This window comes from Leuciscus leuciscus, assembly GCF_965113295.1.
Source record: "Leuciscus leuciscus genome assembly, chromosome: 6".
NCBI classification, from domain to species: domain Eukaryota; kingdom Metazoa; phylum Chordata; class Actinopteri; order Cypriniformes; family Leuciscidae; genus Leuciscus; species Leuciscus leuciscus.
The window spans coordinates 44,747,249-44,765,641 of NC_138730.1; the positions used below are offsets into that span (position 1 = coordinate 44,747,249).

General features: G+C 36.5%; 2 protein-coding genes across 4 annotated transcripts in view; one reads left to right on the top strand and one right to left on the bottom strand.

Annotated features, from left to right (window-relative positions):
- Window positions 1–2,501: 2,501 nt before the first annotated feature.
- Window positions 2,502–5,774, top strand: klf2b (Kruppel like factor 2b). The gene is made up of 3 exons (XM_082173168.1): window positions 2,502–2,850; window positions 3,757–4,606; window positions 4,936–5,774. Exons 1-3 carry the CDS (start codon window positions 2,782–2,784, stop codon window positions 5,109–5,111), a joined length of 1,095 nt encoding a protein of 364 aa, XP_082029294.1. The 5' UTR covers window positions 2,502–2,781; the 3' UTR covers window positions 5,112–5,774.
- Window positions 5,775–9,891: 4,117 nt separating this feature from the next.
- Window positions 9,892–18,393, bottom strand: part of eps15l1b (epidermal growth factor receptor pathway substrate 15-like 1b) — a 64,072-nt gene continuing 55,570 nt past the window's right edge. The window contains exons 23-24 of one of the 3 annotated variants that reach the window (XM_082172989.1): window positions 13,984–14,000; window positions 9,892–11,441 (exon numbers count right to left, since the gene is read on the bottom strand). In XM_082172989.1, coding sequence (XP_082029115.1) covers window positions 11,295–11,441; window positions 13,984–14,000 — 164 coding nt within the window. In that variant the 3' untranslated portion in view covers window positions 9,892–11,294. Of the gene's footprint in view, window positions 11,442–13,983; window positions 14,001–17,928; window positions 18,090–18,393 lie in introns of all 3 variants that reach the window. The other 2 variants (XM_082172988.1, XM_082172990.1) reach the window with 2 other exon arrangements.

Sequence of the window (18,393 nt, forward strand, 5' to 3'; positions counted from 1 at the left end):
GATCTCTTTAACATCTCTGACAGAAGTGACATTAGATCGAGAGCACAACAGTTTTAAATCAGATCGCAACACTGTCTCAAACGGCTCGGATCTGCAATCAAAAGATCTTAATATGACATTATTAACCGTTTCACTAAATGTTCCCAAGATCAAACAATCTGAGCTGCTCTTAAGGAATTTTAGGAGAAGCTTTTGAGGCAATGCTGATGATGAAATGACACACAGCAAATTACGATCTCTCAAAACTTCTGGCATGCATGTAGATGAGCATGTCTCACTTTATACTCGATTAATCAAAATGCATGAATCAAAACAAACTAGAAGCGCAAGTAACTCTGGTTTGCAAGGAAAATCTAGTTTGCATAATAGATTACGCAAAACCAGTGAGCCAGAGTGAGTGAGCCACCTTCAGTTCCATTGAAGATTTGTGACAAAAGAGATGAGAAACATCCCGAACTCCTTCTTGCTCAACACAAACAGCACATAGAAACTGAGGAAGAACATGCGCATCCCAGCGCTTTATCAGACTCATGACTGCTATGAGCTGAGGTCAAGAGGTCAACTCAGTATTTTACACAACTAAACATCAAAGCTTTTCATGCTTTATATGCAACTATTTCATGCAACTATTAAGCTTAAAATGTTCTTTTTTTTGGAAATGTACATTATGCACAATTAAATGTAGGCCATTTTTTTGTTTATCATACAATGTTTGTTTTTTTCAACACAATGCCATGTTAATATATATATATATATATATATATATATATATATATATAAAGAGTTCAGATGCAAAAGCCTCTAAGTGCCATCTGAAATTTTCTTCTAGAATGATCATTTTTATCAAGCTCGTATATTTAAGTTCAATAATTTCACTTAAATGGCCATGCAAATTACCTATTATTTGTCATTTAAGTGAAATTACTTAACTTAAATATACAAGCTTTATCAAAATTATAATTTTTCATATATATATATATAAAACACCATGCATTTTGGATGTTCCATGAGAATACCATGGTAGGCCTATGAATAAATAATTATCTACCATGTTTTAAAACTGGTTTCGACTGTGTGTCAATTTCAAAAAGTACCAGTGAATTGCCGATACCATCCACTGTAGGCCATCATGTAAATACCAAAGTACATTAACATTTAATCATTCAGTATCATGGTAAAAATCAAAGTACTGCCGCTCATGGGAACCAAAGTACAAAGTGCATATACCAGTGAAGTGGAATTGTGTATTTTCCAGATGTACATAATAAGTAACCTGTCCAGTTTTTCCTGTCAGTTTCTCTAATGGCGGGTCTCGCGTGCTTTAGCGCAAACAGTCGCGTCGCGTCCTCGGGACATCATTAACCAAAACTAATGGCTGCTAAAGCAAAGCCAATAATTCCCAGCAGCCATCAGCATTCCAGCCATTTAATCCCCCCTCCATTTACACCTGAATGCGGCGAAAGGTGAGGCGAACTTCTGAGAGGAGAGAGTCAGGGGATCAGGTGAGACTGGCGCCTGCTGTCCTCGTTTAGACAAACCCGCTGCGCGCGCACAATCATCATGATAAAGCGCCTTTGAGGGCTCGCGCTTTCACATTAATCACGCTTCACATGCATTCTTCACTGATACCCTTTTACCACAGTAAACACGGTACAGCTCCACTTCTCATGCTGGGTCAATGACGATATCAGTCTGAGAGGAAAACATTGGATTTTGATTTTCACACGTGAAAAATGTTTAGAAATCAAATGTAATCTTTGTATTGTATGTGCATTACATTATTATTATATATATATATATTTATTTTTTTACAAAAACACTGTCTAGTGTGGTAACCTTAAACATAGTAAATACAGATTTGCATTCTTATTATGGTGGTAACCATCAAGTACTGCAATATTTTTCTTGTGTGCACACAACTTAGCGATTATTTAAAATAAGCACTACTAATCACTAATAATCACGTTTTTAATAACATTTTAAAAGTTAAAATTCAAAAATCAAATCAAAAGTAAAAAATCTTGAAACCTAAAAAAAACCGTGCATTTTCAAAAACAGGTATATATATATATAGACCTGTTTTTGAAAAAGAAAACCTGTTTTTGAATATATATATATATATATATATATATATATATATATATATAATGACAGGGAAAACTTGACTTTTGGATCACCTTCTAATCTATTGTACAGAAAATTGCCGTATCAGCATGCAAAAACAACTTTATTTGACTTCTGAAGTCTAAATGTAACTTTATTGTGTAGTCACTTGCTTTCATTGGAAAGCGCATATATTTGGAGTCTAAATTACGCATGGGTGAACGTAGGCTGTTTGGAGACTGGAATTACACTTGGATCAATTGGAGCTTTTGTTGAAACGCCTTGGTTACAGTTTTGTGTTTATACTATACAGATGATAGGCATTGCGAGTGACACGCCTCCTCTCAGCCGCGCCCCTGACGCGCGCGTCACCAGCGCTTAAATGAGCGAGCGAGCGCCCTGTCCTGCACTGAGACACTGTGGACCTGTAGAGAGAGCGCACGGTGAGAGATATATACCGACTATATTTGGGAGCTCTGAACGCGGTTTCCTTCACTCACACAATTGGTCCAGGATCAGTATTTATTAGGTAGGAGGCGCTCCTGCCAGACACTCTTTGTTCATGACTCTGGAAGTTCACTCGAGGGAAAAGCGCACCGACGTTTGACATCGCTTCAGGAGCAAGTGCAGCAACACAGAAAGAAAACTACAACTCAGTACGAGCCGTGACACTTGGAAATGGCTTTACCTTGCCTTTTGCCTTCGATTTCCACGTTTGCACACCACAAGGAAAAATTTTGGGAGGATGTAAGTATTTGACACTTTTATGCACTTCTGAAACTAAGGTGAATTAAGAGGCTTTTGGGTGATGTGGGAAACCTAAGCGCGTGCGTGGTTAAAACTGCGGTAGATACATGTTCTAAGCGAGTATATTATATTTTTCACTTGTTTGCATACATTTGCACTAGACAAAATATATTGAAGAATGAAGATACATTCCCGGAAAACGTGTTAATATTTTAAGTTGTGCTTATAAGGGAAATTTATCTTGTTTTATGATGTTAAAAACTTGGTTTTATATATATATATATATATATATAAGATGACTGACATAAATTACACATACATATAGACAGATATACCAAATAAGCATGCATAGATGTATATATGTCAAATTGATCTTGTTTTACTATATATATATATATATATATATATATATATATATATATATATATATATATATATATATAAGTAGTCGGGAGAATTCAGGGTGATTGGGACACTTCTGGTCTTTGAGATGACTTGGAAAAAGTGTCCTAATCAAAAAAGTGTCCTAATCTTATATATATATATATATATATATATATATTCATTTACTCAATCAACTCCGTTTGATTGGGATTGGGGTTGATTGGGACACTTTTTCCAAGTTATTTCAATGGTCAAAAGTGTCCCAAACACTCTGAATTCTCCCTATATAGTAAAACAAGATAAATATGTCATATATATATACATCCATGCATGCTTATAAAGTATATCTATCTAGTAATCTCTGTCTTAAAAAGAGATAAAGATACCCATAGCATATTGTCCTGTGATTTAAAATGTTGAACTGACAATCACTGAGTCAAACATCTGTAATTCACTGAATTGAACTGTCATAAGAAGCTTTCAGTATGAGTAACCCTTGGTATTTCCTCGGTTGTGTTGCAGAGGTGGAGAAGCGAGGAGGACAAGCCCGTGATGGGCAGCTGCCCTCCGCTCAACGTGGCACAGAACATGGACACATGTCGTGTCCGCAAGGATGACGAGGATCTGAGCAATTATCTGGACCTGGAGTTTATCCTGGCCAACACAACAGGACCTCTGGAGGCAGGAGCCGAATACGTGTCTCACGCGGAGCCGTGTGGCCTGTACTCGACGGGAGCGTACGCGTCTCCGGATCCTCCTCCGTACGGGAACAGCCTCATGGCCGAGCTTCTGAGATCCGACGTGGACAACGGCTACGACGGCACGATTCAGGGAAGATTCGTCATCAACTCCACTGGGTTCCCCAGACAGGACTTTGTTGATATCAAAGTGGAGCCGCCGATGGACGGTTACGGGCCGGTGATGGGAATGGTGCCGCAAAGCTGCCAAAAAATCAAACAAGAGGGCAACGTTTCATGCATGATGTCTTTCGAGCAACCCAGACTGGCCGTCTCTCCGCAGGCGACGGGGAATATGACGCCCCCGTTGAGTCCGGAAGACTCCCATCTGAGGCAATCCGTGTTTCCTCAGGGTTTCCATCACTCGCCGGCGACCTACGCTCAAATGCAACTCCCATACACGGCGCCGCACCAGTTCGGCATGTTCGACGAGCCCATCGGGATGCAGCCCAACATGCAACGGGCTCTCCTGACTCCGCCGTCCTCCCCGCTGGAGCTACTGGAGTCCAAACCCAAGCGAGGACGGCGCACCTGGCCGAGGAAGCGCACCGCGACACACACCTGCACCTTCGCCGGCTGCGGGAAGACGTACACCAAGAGCTCGCATCTGAAGGCACATCACCGAACACACACCGGTAAGAGCGTGTCTAATCCTGTTTTTTTAAAGGTGCAGTCTGTAAGAATGCCAACTAGTGGTCGAAATAGGTACTGCAGCCCAAATTCAACAAAAATTGACAATGTGCAGTATCAAAACAATAACAAACATTCCAGCCTGGAAACACATATTTCAAAGTACAATAACTGGCTGTAGACGTGTTTTTCAGAGAAACTAGTACATGAACTTCACATGTTTCCTCAATATCTGCACACATATTATGGTATCTTATGCTTTAGTAAAGCACCTTTAACATCCGTTTGTGTTTTTAAAGCACCTAAACGTGACTCTCCCGCTTTGTTTCATCAGGTGAGAAGCCGTACCACTGCAACTGGGAGGGATGCGGATGGAAATTCGCCCGTTCCGACGAGCTGACGCGTCATTTCCGGAAACACACGGGCCACCGGCCGTTCCAGTGCCATCTGTGCGAGCGCGCGTTCTCCCGCTCCGACCACCTCGCCCTGCACATGAAGAGACACCTGTGAGGACTGGATCCACTGCCTTTATTTAAAGACTTTAAGACAATCGCCTGTTGTTGTCCATAAAGATAAATATATATATCATCATACTTTTGTAACAGAGTAGCTGGTACTACATAGATTACGTGGAGCTCTTTTTTTTTTTTAAAGGTCTTTTTGGGTAAAACAAAGCATCCTGAAGGGCTGGTCCTATGAATCTGTGTGTATGTTTAACAGTGCCTTTCTGAAGCCACGAAGAGTGCAACGCCTGACGACTAGCAAACCTCCAGTGGAAAATGCACGATGACAATGTTTTGCTCTTGAAACTGCCTTGCAACAAACAGAGCTGTGTGTTCAAATGTGTTTGATTTTTATTTCTTTTCATTTTTGATACACTCTTGATTGCATGTGTACTGAACGAAGCATTTCTTTTCAAAACGTTTGGTAACACCTGACGCGGTAACGATGAGCAATCGATTCGTTACGGTAACATTAATAAACGCTTTTCAAATTGTTTTTAATGTTTTGTCGTGAAGTGTTACGCAAACGAAGGCACATCGAGCGGCCCTGTCGTACACTAGCGCCGTATGCACTAGGGCTTGAAGTCCTGGCTTTTTATAAGATTGTGTACATACATTTTATATTGTAAGTACTGTATTTATTGTAAATATTAAACTAAATTTGAATATATATATATTTCTCTGGTGTCATTGCCTGTCATGTTCAGTCTTGACCTATATGATGTCGGTTGCTGGTCTCTTATTATGGGCTCCTTTGAAGCGACTGGAAAACGACGTCCCCAGAAACCGGAGACTCTTATGGCCGATGCACGAGTGCTATTCCTGAACCCCCACTCAAGCTCGTATTATAGTTTAGACCAAGATGCTTTCCAGCTGCGTCAGGTTGAGGCCAGCAGCCTGTGGCTTCTGCCTATAAATACAAACACTACATTTACATAATTACAGAGAGAGAATTTAGATCCGTCTGGACGAAGGGGCGCTCGCTTCTCTGCTGAAGATCCCAGACTCCAGAGACACGGAAAACACACGCACATCAAAGAGACTCCACTGGTGCTTTGATGTCCGACGTGGAAGATAAAATACTAAATCTGCATATTTTATACCAATATTTGTTCAGCATAAGATCATTTCGCTCAGGGATGGAAAGACAAAAAAAAAAAAAAAAAAAAAAACATTTTGAGATTTACAAAGAAAAATGCATTTATTTATTTATATACAAGTCAAAAGTTTAGACACGCCTACTCACTGCTATTTTTTTACATTTTAAGAAAAGTAGAAACGTATATAAATATTTTTGACATGGTGCAATTCATTCTAAAATGCTATATAAAAAAATATGAAATTATTGAATTATACATCATGTGCATGCAAAATATATTAAAGTATATACAAGTTTAATGTGAAAAAAAGTATAATAAAATGTAATCAAATTTAATGTGTTAGTTACAAATTATCTGCATACAAAATATTTATTTATATAAAAGTCAAAGTTTAGACACGCCTACTCATGGTATATTATTGCTATTTTTTATATTTTAAGAAAAGTAGAAACGTATATAAATATTTTTGTCATGGTGCAATTCATCCTAAAATGTAAAAGTTAAAATGCTATATAAAAAAAAATGTATAAAAAAATTATTAAATTATACATCATGTGCATGCAAAATATATTAAAAGTATACAAGTTTAATGTGAAAAAAGTATAATAAAATGTAATCAAATTTAATGTGTTAGTTACATATTATCTGCATACAAAATATTTATTTATATAAAAGTCAAAAGTTTAGACACGCCTACTCTACTCATGGTATATTATTGCTATTTTTTATATTTTAAGAAAAGTAGAAACATAAATATTTTTGACATGGTGCAATTCGTTCTAAAATGAAAAAATGTAAATGCTATATAAACAAATATTCAATTATACATCATGTGCATGCAAAATATATTAAAAATATACAAGTTTAATGTGAAAAAAGTATATATATATAATACAATGTAATCAAATTTAATCAAAAGTGTTAGTTGCATATTATCTGCATACAAAATATATTAAAGTAAATTGCTTGTTATTGATCTGGATGTGTGATGTGATATATATATATATAAAAAATGAAAATGCTATAAAATAAAACCAATGCATCAAATATATATATGAGTTGTATTTGTTCTGCATGAGTGAATGATGTGTGAAAACAAAATAACAGGTTCCCTTTTACGCAAATTCAAGAGAAAAAGAAGAAACGTGATCCTGACTATTATTAGCCGACTCAGTGAGCTGAAGCAGAAATCTCATTTCACTTTTGTGTGCTGATGATAGTAACTTTTACTACCAATCTGACATGAACAGAAAACAAGCTTCTCTTTTTTTTTTCCCCTTCAAAGCAAAACAAATATAAAGGAGCGTGTGTTTACCGTGATTACGGCATTTAACAGATTTCAAAGTACAAAGTCTATGCAAAAACTATCCATTAAAGATGAGATATTCTCCCAACTATATAGCTATATATATAAAAAATCATGCAATGACATGTTTTAAACTACGCAAATAAATAGTACTTTAAATTCACTTTTGTGTGGAATATCTCTAGAGTCGGTCAGTAATCCCTGACCCCACTATTTAACCACTCAGCACTAAAGCCACAACTAAATCCAAAGACTAGACGAGGAAGTCTGGCGAAGCGCACGTGTGGATGGTTAAGTAGGTGAGGGAAGAAAAACACAAATGAGGAAAGAGCTGAAGCCTTGTGTTTCTGTCACCTGAGCCCTTCTCATTTGTCCATCTTAACATCGGCCCTTTCGGCGGCCTTCGGTAAATAAAAACTCGCACAGGAATTTCCTGTTATTCCAAATGGGGGTAATTAACATACCGAAGCTAAAATTCATGCAGCTGTTAAATTATTTTCACACTTAGATCTCAATCTTTCCAAGGCCTCTCCATTTGAGTCCGGCTCGAGCTCGGACTTCATTCTTCCAGCTTGTGTTACTCGGCGGATCCAGGAAAAACAGTCGTTCACAGAGCATTTGCAGAAGACAAAGAGCTCGTCCATCACTAGAGCTGGACAAACGCATTAGTGATAGTTGAGCTCAGTGACATGAACATGAGCAGATCTGAAGCGTAGCAGGTGCACACACACACACACACACACACACACACACACACACACACACACACACACACACCTGGATCTGAAAGGCTCAATCCGACTGAATGTTCTGGATCTGAAGGCAAACGGCCTGATGCAATCAAGTCCATTTTTATGTTGAACACTGCAGCTTCTTTATTTCATAAAGACCCTGGACCACAAAACCAGTCACATGGGTCAGTTTTCTTGAAATTGAGATTTATACATCATTATATTTGAACATCTGGAATCTGAGGGTGCAAAAAAAATCAAAACATTGAGAAAATCTCCTTTAAAGTTGTGCATTTATGTTCTCGATTGTGCAGCATTCACTCACAAAAATAAATGTTTTATATATTTACGGTAGGAAAAGTACAAAATATCTTCATGGAACATGATCTTTACTTAATATCCTAATGATTTTTGGCTTAAAAGAAAAATTGATAATTTTGACCCATGCAATGTATTGTTGGCTATTGCCACAAATATACCCGTGCGACATGTGACTGGCTTTATGATCCAGGGTCACATATGTCTTTTAATTCAAGTTGCATTGGCTCTTAATGTCTCCTGAATGCAATCCAGATAATGTGGATCAATGTCAAGGTCACGGGTTCTATTCCCAGGTAATGAATGAAATGATCAACTGTAAACCTTAAATACTGTAACCTGACAAATGCGTAAATACCTAAAAATTTCAATAATGAGGAATATCATAAACAAGGTCATATTTCACTCCCCAAAAAAAAAAATTCTATGAATATCTGAAATATAATTACTTCGCAAAGTACAAAATATATGATAGTTCTTAATAGTCTCCAAACTATGTTTATTTTCCTTAGAATATGTGTGTTTGTGTGTGTGTGTGTGTGTGTGAGAGTGTGTGTGTGTGAGAGTGATGGGTAGGTTTAGGGGTCGGGTTAGTGTGTGTGTGTGTGTGTGTGTGTGTGTGTGTGTGTGTGTGTGTGTGTGTGTGTGTGTGTGATGGGTATGTTTAGAGGTTGGGTTAGTGTGTGTGTGTGTGTGTGTGTGTGTGTGTGTGTGTGTGTGTGTGTGTGTGTGTGTGTGTGTGTGTGTGTGTGTGTGTGTGTGTGTGTGTGTGTGTGTGTGTGTGTGTGTGATGGGTATGTTTAGGGGTTAGTGTGTGTGTGTGTGTGTGTGTGTGTGTGTGTGTGTGTGTGTGTGTGTGTGTGTGTGTGTGTGTGTGTGTGTGTGTGTGTGTGTGTGTGTGTGTGTGTGTGTGTGTGTGTGTGTGTGTGTGTGATGGGTATGTTTAGGGGTTAGTGTGTGTGCGCATAGTTAACTTATACATAAACTTATACTTATATATAAACCTTATATATATATGAAGAGTTCAGATGCAAAAGCCTCTAAATGCCATCTGAAATTTTCTTATAGAATGATCATTTTTATCAAGCTTGTATATTTAAGTTCAGTAATTTCACTTAAATGACAATTAATAGGTAATCTTCATTGCCATTTGAGTGAAATTATTGAATTTAAATATACGAGCTTGATAAAAATGATCATTCTATAAGAAAATTTCAGATGGCATTTAGAGGCTTTTGCATCTGAACTCTTCATATATATATATATATATATGATTCTGGGAAGAAATGGCTTTTTTACTCCAAGAAAAACCCCCAAAACAATTCTAGTGGATCCAGATAAATGTTTAACATTTATTAAACATGTTTAATATTTATAAAACACTGAAATGCACCACATTGTAAAATCAGCCCTTTTCTACAATAGAAACAAAACACGTAAAAACATTGAATGTCAGTAGAATCTCCAACATGAAAATCAAAAACCATATAAACACCAAAATGTACTTCTCTAGCATTTAAACAATCCATAACCTGCTGATTTTAGTGTTGAGTATCACAGATGCAATAAATACATGAATACATAAGAATGAGCTCAATATACAGTATAAGGCTTCACTTCAAACTATTTCAAGAAAAGGGTTCAAACTAGATCGGCGTCGGCAGTGATTTGGTGTCGTCCGGCGGATCTGATAAAGATTTAAAGGGTTAAACACAAATACAGCTCAACATCCTTAAAGAAAAACCATCTCACTCTCATATAAATATAGATAAACCCAAACAAAAAAGCAGCACGGCAGATTCCTTCCTTCAAAAGTACAGAACATGCTTCATTTGATCTTAAAGGAACACGCCGACTTTTTGGGACTTTGTCTTATCCACCGTATCCCCCAGAGTTAGATAAGTCCACACATACCCTTCTCATCTCCGTGCGTGCCGTAACTCTGTCTGACGCACCCACCGCTAGCCTAGCTTAGCACAAAGACTGGAGGTAAATGGCTCCAGCTAGCATACTGCTCCCAATAGTTCCCAGTATGTATACGGTTAGAAGATGGCTGTGTCTCATGGGATCTTGTTATTCGTACACGCTGTGACTATACAAATCACAACATATAAAAAGGAAAATGTTGGCGTTATTTTGTCACTTATTGGGAGCAGTATGCTAGCTGGAGCCATTTACCTCCAGTCTTTGTGCTAAGCTAGGCTAGTGGTGGGTGCGTCAGACAGAGTTACGGCACGCACGGAGATGAGAAGGGTATGTGTGGACTTATCTAACTCTGGGGGATACGGTGAACAAGCTAAAGTCCCAAAAAGTCGGCGTGTTCCTTTAACGACACTCGCATAATATTAAACAGTATATGTGCAATCGAGGTGAAAACTTCGATCCAGAGGGATTTGTTGGGAATGCATTAATTACACAGGTTTATATGTAAAACACAGACATCATATATGATCATACAGTGCAATTGTCACGGATTTAGTCACTCATCCCTCTTAGTTAAGCGAACAGTTTCTCTGGTGGATGAAGCTGATCGTAAAGGTCAGTGAGATGTAAAGCACTTGGGATCAAATCTGCCTTGCAAAACCAAGATGGCCGATATGTATTACGATACTGATGACGTGTGTGAATAAATACCTGACCTCACTCATATGATCTCCTGCTAGTCTGTCAGTATTTGGTAAAGCTGTATATAATCTCCCTTCATTGGTCCAGGGTTCTCCAGGTGTCGAGTGTCTTCATGTTCGGGGCACTTCGGCTCGGCTGAGGGCGAGGGCCAGTTCCAGGTCTTGCTGCTCCTGTAGTTGAAGTCTCCTCATGCGCTCCGCCTCCTCTCTCTGGCTCTCGCGTTTGGCCCACTCCAGCTGCTGGGTCTCACTTCCGAACTGAACCGGGAGACAAACGGCATTACAGAAGATACGGTTCATCACACAGGAGGACGCATCACTGTAGGGCTGGGCGACATGTCTCATAATATACATATAGATTGAAATTTTTCCGCACTTACGATCTCCATATGTGTTTTTTTGAGTGTTTTAAAAGCGTGATTTTTTTCCGAAGTCGATTCAACATGTTTAGTCTAACAAATAAAAAAAATACAGTTAAAACCTCTAGGTAAAATAATCAAGATGTGTTCACAAACTTAATAATAATGCTGAGAGATAAAAAAATAAAAAACGTTTTTGCAGCATTTTTCTGATAATAATTGCGATAGCGATTGAAAAGGTGATTTAACAAATTTCCAGAGTTGCTGTGCTTGTTTGTATGGCTACACAATTTGGGGAAAATGGTGTTTATATATCATTTTATATATATATATATATATATATATATATATATATATATATATAAAATGATATACACCATTTTCCCCAAATTGCACCATTTTCCCCGCAATCGCAATATATATATATATACACAAAAAATGATATATAAACACCATTTTCCACCAATTTTCCAATCTATATGACCATATTAGTATTGTAATTTTGCAGAATTCATGTAAAATACAATTTATATATATATAAAAAAATTATTTACATGAATTCTGCAAAATTACAATACTAATATGGTCATATAGACTTTTTTTTTAATTTTTTTTTTTTATTATTATAATTTTTTTTGCTGCAAAGTCGATTCAACATATTTAATCTAACAAATAAAAAAAATACAGTTAAAACCTCTAGGTAAAATAATCAAGATGTCTTCACAAAATAATAGCGCTGTGAGATAAAAAAAAAACATTTTTTTTTAAATAATCTATTTTCTAGTATTTTTCTGATAATAATTGCGATAGTGATTAAAAAAAAAATTCCAGAGTTGCTATACTATTTTGTATGGCTGCATGCATATATATGAAATTGTATTTTACATGAATTCTGCAAAATTACAATACTAATATGGTCACACTTTAGATTAGGCTCCAATTCTCACTATTAACTATAACTTTTGCCTCAATAAACTCCTAATCACTTCTTATTAGGGTGGTTGTTAAATTTAGGTATTGGGTTGGATTAAGAGATGTAGAATATAGTCATGCAGAATAAGGCATTAATATGTGCTTTATAAGTACTAATAAACAGCCAATATATGCAATGATATGCATGCTAATAAGCAACTAGTTAAGAATGGTTAAGGATTGGAATAGTTGAGAATTGGACCGTAAACTAAAGTGTTACCATTAACATTCAAAATATTAGTACATCGTTGGAATCACTTTCAGAATGATTTTTCCCAGCTGAAGAACATTGACAGCCAATCAGAATCCATCCTGCGTTTAAAAGGCTTGTGCTCTTAAAGCGACAGACGACATTGTGCACTTATAATAAACATAACGATATTTTGCATTGGTGTGAACGCTAATATAGTTTTCGTTCTCGTGTGAACGGGCCTTTACTCAGAAACTCGTAGTGCATATTTTTAATTAATTAAATTGGAGCCTTTTGCAATTTGCCAATATCACTAAACCATAATCATGATGTCTTTTCATTTTAGATTAATTGTGCAAGCCCGACATAACAGCCAAAATAAGTGCATCGAAATTATTATAATATTCATGTTGTTGCTTGATTTTATACCGCCAGTAAAAGCATTATGAATATATAGTGACTGATCAATATATCGCCCAGTCCTGCAGAATAAGGCTTTATTCTGTTTATTTAAAACATGTTCATTTTCAAATCACATTAAAAATCACTCATTTCAAATGTAATTTGCGCACAATTATGCATTATCCAATCCGTGATTTTATTCTTTTTAATTGGTCGAAAAGCAGCGTGAGGATCATGTGTTGTGATTAAAAACGAAACCAAAGCTGTGAAGCCTTTGGTTGCCATCAAATGTAAGTTACCAGTGACCCGACACACAGCGAATGAAGTCAAATCCTCATGAACTCATTTTGTTTATGAGACCCGTTTCAAAATAACACAGAATAAGTATATAAGAGGCCCTAGAAGTATTAGGTCACTTAAATCAGACTTTGAATGTGCTTGCATTAGACTCAGAATATCAAATCAAGTGAACTACAATCAAAAGTCACTTTATAACTAAAAGTTGTCAAAATCATTTGATACAAAACAAAGTGTATTGACATTTATTTGAGTGTAATAATCTAATGCAATGGCATTCAGACTTTTTAAGTGCAATATCAGTGTCTAAATACTTTATGAAGGTGCTTTATATAAGAAAACAATGTCTATACTTCTGTGTTTAAATGCCTTACACGAACTGAACCATTTCTTCTGTCTTTTCTCACTGTGGTTGGTCAACTGGTCTTACATTTGCTGCATGTTTCAATGCGTGGTCTGATTTCTCAGGGTGATTTGTGAAGGGATTTGTGTGCACGCAGGGTGGAGTAGGTGTTTCATGGTTGACACAAACACATGCAGAGCGCTCAGATGTGGTCAGCAGACCTGCGTTTCACCTTACCTTCATGTTTTCAGTGCCTGGGAGAAAGACAAATTACACCACAGCTCTAAACAAGCATGGTACACACAACACAAAACCTCATGCAACATGCAAAACTGCATCTGCACTGCATGGCACAGTACACACACACACACACACACACACACAGCATCACAAGACAGCTTGCAGAGCGAAGATGTGGTTTCAGGTCAGTTGAGCCACTTGTGGCATCATGACCTCGATTTGTGCACCTATTATGCTTTTTTCGAATATTATCTTTCATGCAGTGTGTAATAAAGCTGTTTGTGAATGTGAAACGTATGCAAAGTTTTAAAGATCAAAGTTGTCTCCTAAAAGAAAATAATTGATTTTGAACTGTTGAAAGGAGTCGTTTTAACACAATTAATGTAACAAATTAGCATAATTCCAGCCATTTCGTCTTCGCCCCGCCCTCAAACACTGTAGATGTAACAGACTGGAAGAGTTCGGTTCATGTTGTTGACATGTTTTGGCTGTTTTCATCGCTGTGAATCCACTTTGATGCGCTTCTAATGGATGAGGACTCGTGGTGGACTTGATTCAGTAAAAGTGACGCCATCGTTACTGTTCGTATCACTGTGTATCAAGAGCTGAGGAAGAGCGGAATTCAGATATGCTAATAGGCGTTTGGTTTCTGACACGCGCTGTAAGCAGTTCGACCAATCACAGCAGACTGGGCCATCTGACCAATCAGAGCAGAGTAGACCAATCACAGCAGTGGGCCATCTGACCAATCAGAGCAGAGTAGACCAATCACAACAGACTGGACCATCTGACCAATCAGAGCAGAGTAGACCGATCACAGCAGACTGGACCATCTGACCAATCAGAGCAGAGTAGACCGATCACAGCAGACTGAGCCATCTGACCAATCAGAGCAGAGTAGGTCAATCACAGCAGACTGGGCTATCTGACCAATCAGAGCAGACTTACCGAAAGGAGGGTTTTAGAGACTGAATCTTCGAATTAACCATTTTTAATATATTTTAGAAATGAGGTGATGAGCAATGTATATTACAAGATAATTAAAGTGATTTTTTAACACATTTAACAATTAAAATAGCATAATTAAAATGAATTTTTCCCTGTTAAATCTGTTAAACTGTTTAATCCTGATTTTGTCTATGAGGTCGTATGAAATAAATGTAGCAGTGATACTCGTGCAATTATTTTAAATTGTATAACAAATATACTTAACTCCACTGAAACTGATTTTAAATCGTCATTTAAAAAGCATATACAAAATGTGCAAACTGAAGTTAAAGTAACTGTGACACTGTGGTGAAACCAGCTGGCACTGCATGTCGGAAAACAGGAAGTGTTTTGGTAAACGCTTCTCACTTTTCTAGACCTCAGTGTCATTCTGAGGTCATATTATCATGAAGCTTTTGTAAGGTCACTTATACACAGAGTGTACTTCAGGAATATGAAAGGGCATTTAAAACCATCAAAAACATTATTTTTATCCGAGATTTTGGTGTCAAACATGCTAAAGTAGTTTTCATATGTAGGTTTCGGAATCATTGAGTTGAAGAAAATAAGTTGTTGCAGAAACCAGTGAAAAGCTGAAAAAAAGATTATTTTTTCTAGTTTAAAAAAAAATCTACACATCATTAAAACAAAAAAATATTTAAAAAAAAGAAAAGAAAAATGTAATATGACATAACAGAACGTCTTATTTATTTTTAAAGATTTATTTTTATGCCATATTAGCAATTTGTGTTAAGGTTAGTGAGATTTATGGTTGAAAAATTTTTTGAGGTAAATCAAATAAACAAATTATCTTTAGCCTTGTTATGGATGAATATGATGTTGAGTATGATGCATGACTTGTGTATGATGTATGATTATGAAGGATGCTTGTTAAAACTTTAAACACCTTGTCTTTCCATCAAACCAGATTAGTGACTTTAAATTGTATGGAAATTATAAAAAATTGTATCTCCTGAAACCAGGAATTACATCATTGGCCTCATCATTTTAATGGAAATATGCAAGCAAAATTGTTTTCTTCCACTATTTTGTCACAAAAAATAAAAACATTACATTTTGGTGAACTAATGTTAAAAAGTCTGAGGGTCATAATTAATATTAGCAGAGTTGAAGAATGACCCGTGTGTGTTCATGAGTCCAGGTACACTTGAAATCAAAGGTTTGGATGAACACAAACTGGTTCAAAACCTTCAACACCAGGTTTGCTCCACTACAGAACTTCCTCTTGTTGTTCCTGTTCAGCTGCATCATCAGTGCGCAGCAAAAAACTAGAGTAGCCTAAAATAGAGATCAGTATTTGGTTGTAATGTCATTTCAAACATATTTTAAAAAGATGATTAATATTCATAAATATTATCAATTTGAGTGCATTGACCACATCTGATGAGAATCACAATGTTTTTTTGTTTTTTTTAAATAGAGATCAGGATTATCCCACGATTCTGAATAGACAAAACAACTTTTAATTTACTAGAAATTCTGACTAAATATGAATTGCTGCAGTCCATTTAAAACATATTTAATTCATTTGAACTGAATGAATGATTCAATGACTCACTTATAAAGACTTCACTTGTTTCATTACGTGAATCCGTGTTTTTGAACAAATCTCTTGAATGAATGATTCAATGACTCACTTATAAAGACTTCACTTGTTTCATTACTGGATGAATCAGTGTTTTTGAACAAATGACTCACTTATAAAGACTTCACTTGTTTCATTACTGGATGAATCAGTGTTTTTGAACAAATCTCTTGAATTAATGATTCAATGACTCACTTATAAAGACTTCACTTGTTTCATTACTGGATGAATCAGTGTTTTTGAACAAATGACTCCCTTATAAAGACTTCACTTGCTTCATTACTGGATGAATCAGTGTTTTTGAACAAATCTCTTAAATGAATGATTCAATGACTCACTCATAGAGACTTCACTTGTTTCATTACTGGATGAATCAGTGTTTTTGAACAAATCTCTTAAATGAATGATTCAATGACTCACTCATAAAGACTTCACTTGTTTCATTACTGGATGAATCAGTGTTTTTGAACAAATCTCTTGAATGAATGATTCAATGACTCACTTATAAATACTTCACTTGCTTCATTACTAGATGAATAATTTTTTTTTTAACAAATCTCTTGAATGAATGATTCAATGACTCACTTATAAAGTCTGCACTTGTTTCATTACTGGATGAATCAGTGTTTTTGAACAAATCTCTTAAATGAATGATTCAATGACTCACTCATAGAGACTTCACTTGTTTCATTACTGGATGAATCAGTGTTTTTGAACAAATCTCTTAAATGAATGATTCAATGACTCACTTATAAAGACTTCACTTGTTTCATTACTGGATGAATCAGTGTTTTTGAACAAATCTCTTGAATTAATGATTCAATGACTCACTTATAAAGACTTCACTTGTTTCATTACTGGATGAATCAGTGTTTTTGAACAAATGACTCACTTATAAAGACTTCACTTGCTTCATTACTGGATGAATCAGTGTTTTTGAACAAATCTCTTGAATGAATGATTCAATGACTCACTTATAAAGACTTCACTTGCTTCATTACTGGATGAATCAATGTTTTTGAACAAATCTCTTGAAGTTGTATGTATGGACTTTTTTTTGGGTACGAACGAATACCTTTTGTATTCCACAGAATAAAGAAAGTCATACAACATGAGGGTGAATGAATATCAAAATTATGTATAATTCGAGGCATGATTTTGGCATTAACATGATGCAGACGGGCAAAACGGTAGCGGGGGAAAGTTGCAAAGCAGCAGCTGCAAATATCGGCATGAAGCGGATGCAAGTACAACTACAAGCCGAACAGAAATGGGGTGCTAAAACGCTAACAGCAGACAGAGAAACTAGCTAGATGGAGACGATTTAGACGGCATGATGCGGGACTTACAGCTCTAAAGTCTGTTAACCCTGTGGACGGGTTAACAGCAGACCGTAACGAAGAGGACGAGGGCACGGGTCCTCTGTCCATGTGTGTCTTTCGAACAGCTGGAGCACCAAACCCTTGACTATGAACCACTGAACCGCTATTCGTGACGGACGAATTCTTCCCTGAAATAGTGTCAAAGGAAACAAAGATGACTCCCAAAACACCAACAGAACAGTTGAGGTACAGGATAGATCTGAAGAAAAATGACAAGAAATGTTATTGAAAGTCCTGTAGAATTAGAGCTGCACGATTCTGGTTCAATTGAGAATCACATTTTTTTTGTATCAAACTGAGATCACGATTCTGATCAGACAAATAAACAAAATAATGTAATTTACAAGAGGTTCGGACAATATGTTAATAGCTGCAGTCTATTTAAAACATTGAATTAATCTGAATGAATTATTTGAGTGAATGATTCAACGA

What these genes read in the sequence shown, in the direction of transcription:
- klf2b (XM_082173168.1), top strand. Translation starts at nt 2,782, where the DNA reads ATGGCTTTACCTTGCCTTTTGCCTTCGATTTCCACGTTTGCACACCAC. An exon ending in AGGAAAAATTTTGGGAGGAT is followed by an intron (nt 2,851 to 3,756) that starts GTAAGTATTTGA and finishes GTTGTGTTGCAG; the next exon opens with AGGTGGAGAAGCGAGGAGGA. An exon ending in ACATCACCGAACACACACCG is followed by an intron (nt 4,607 to 4,935) that starts GTAAGAGCGTGT and finishes TTGTTTCATCAG; the next exon opens with GTGAGAAGCCGTACCACTGC.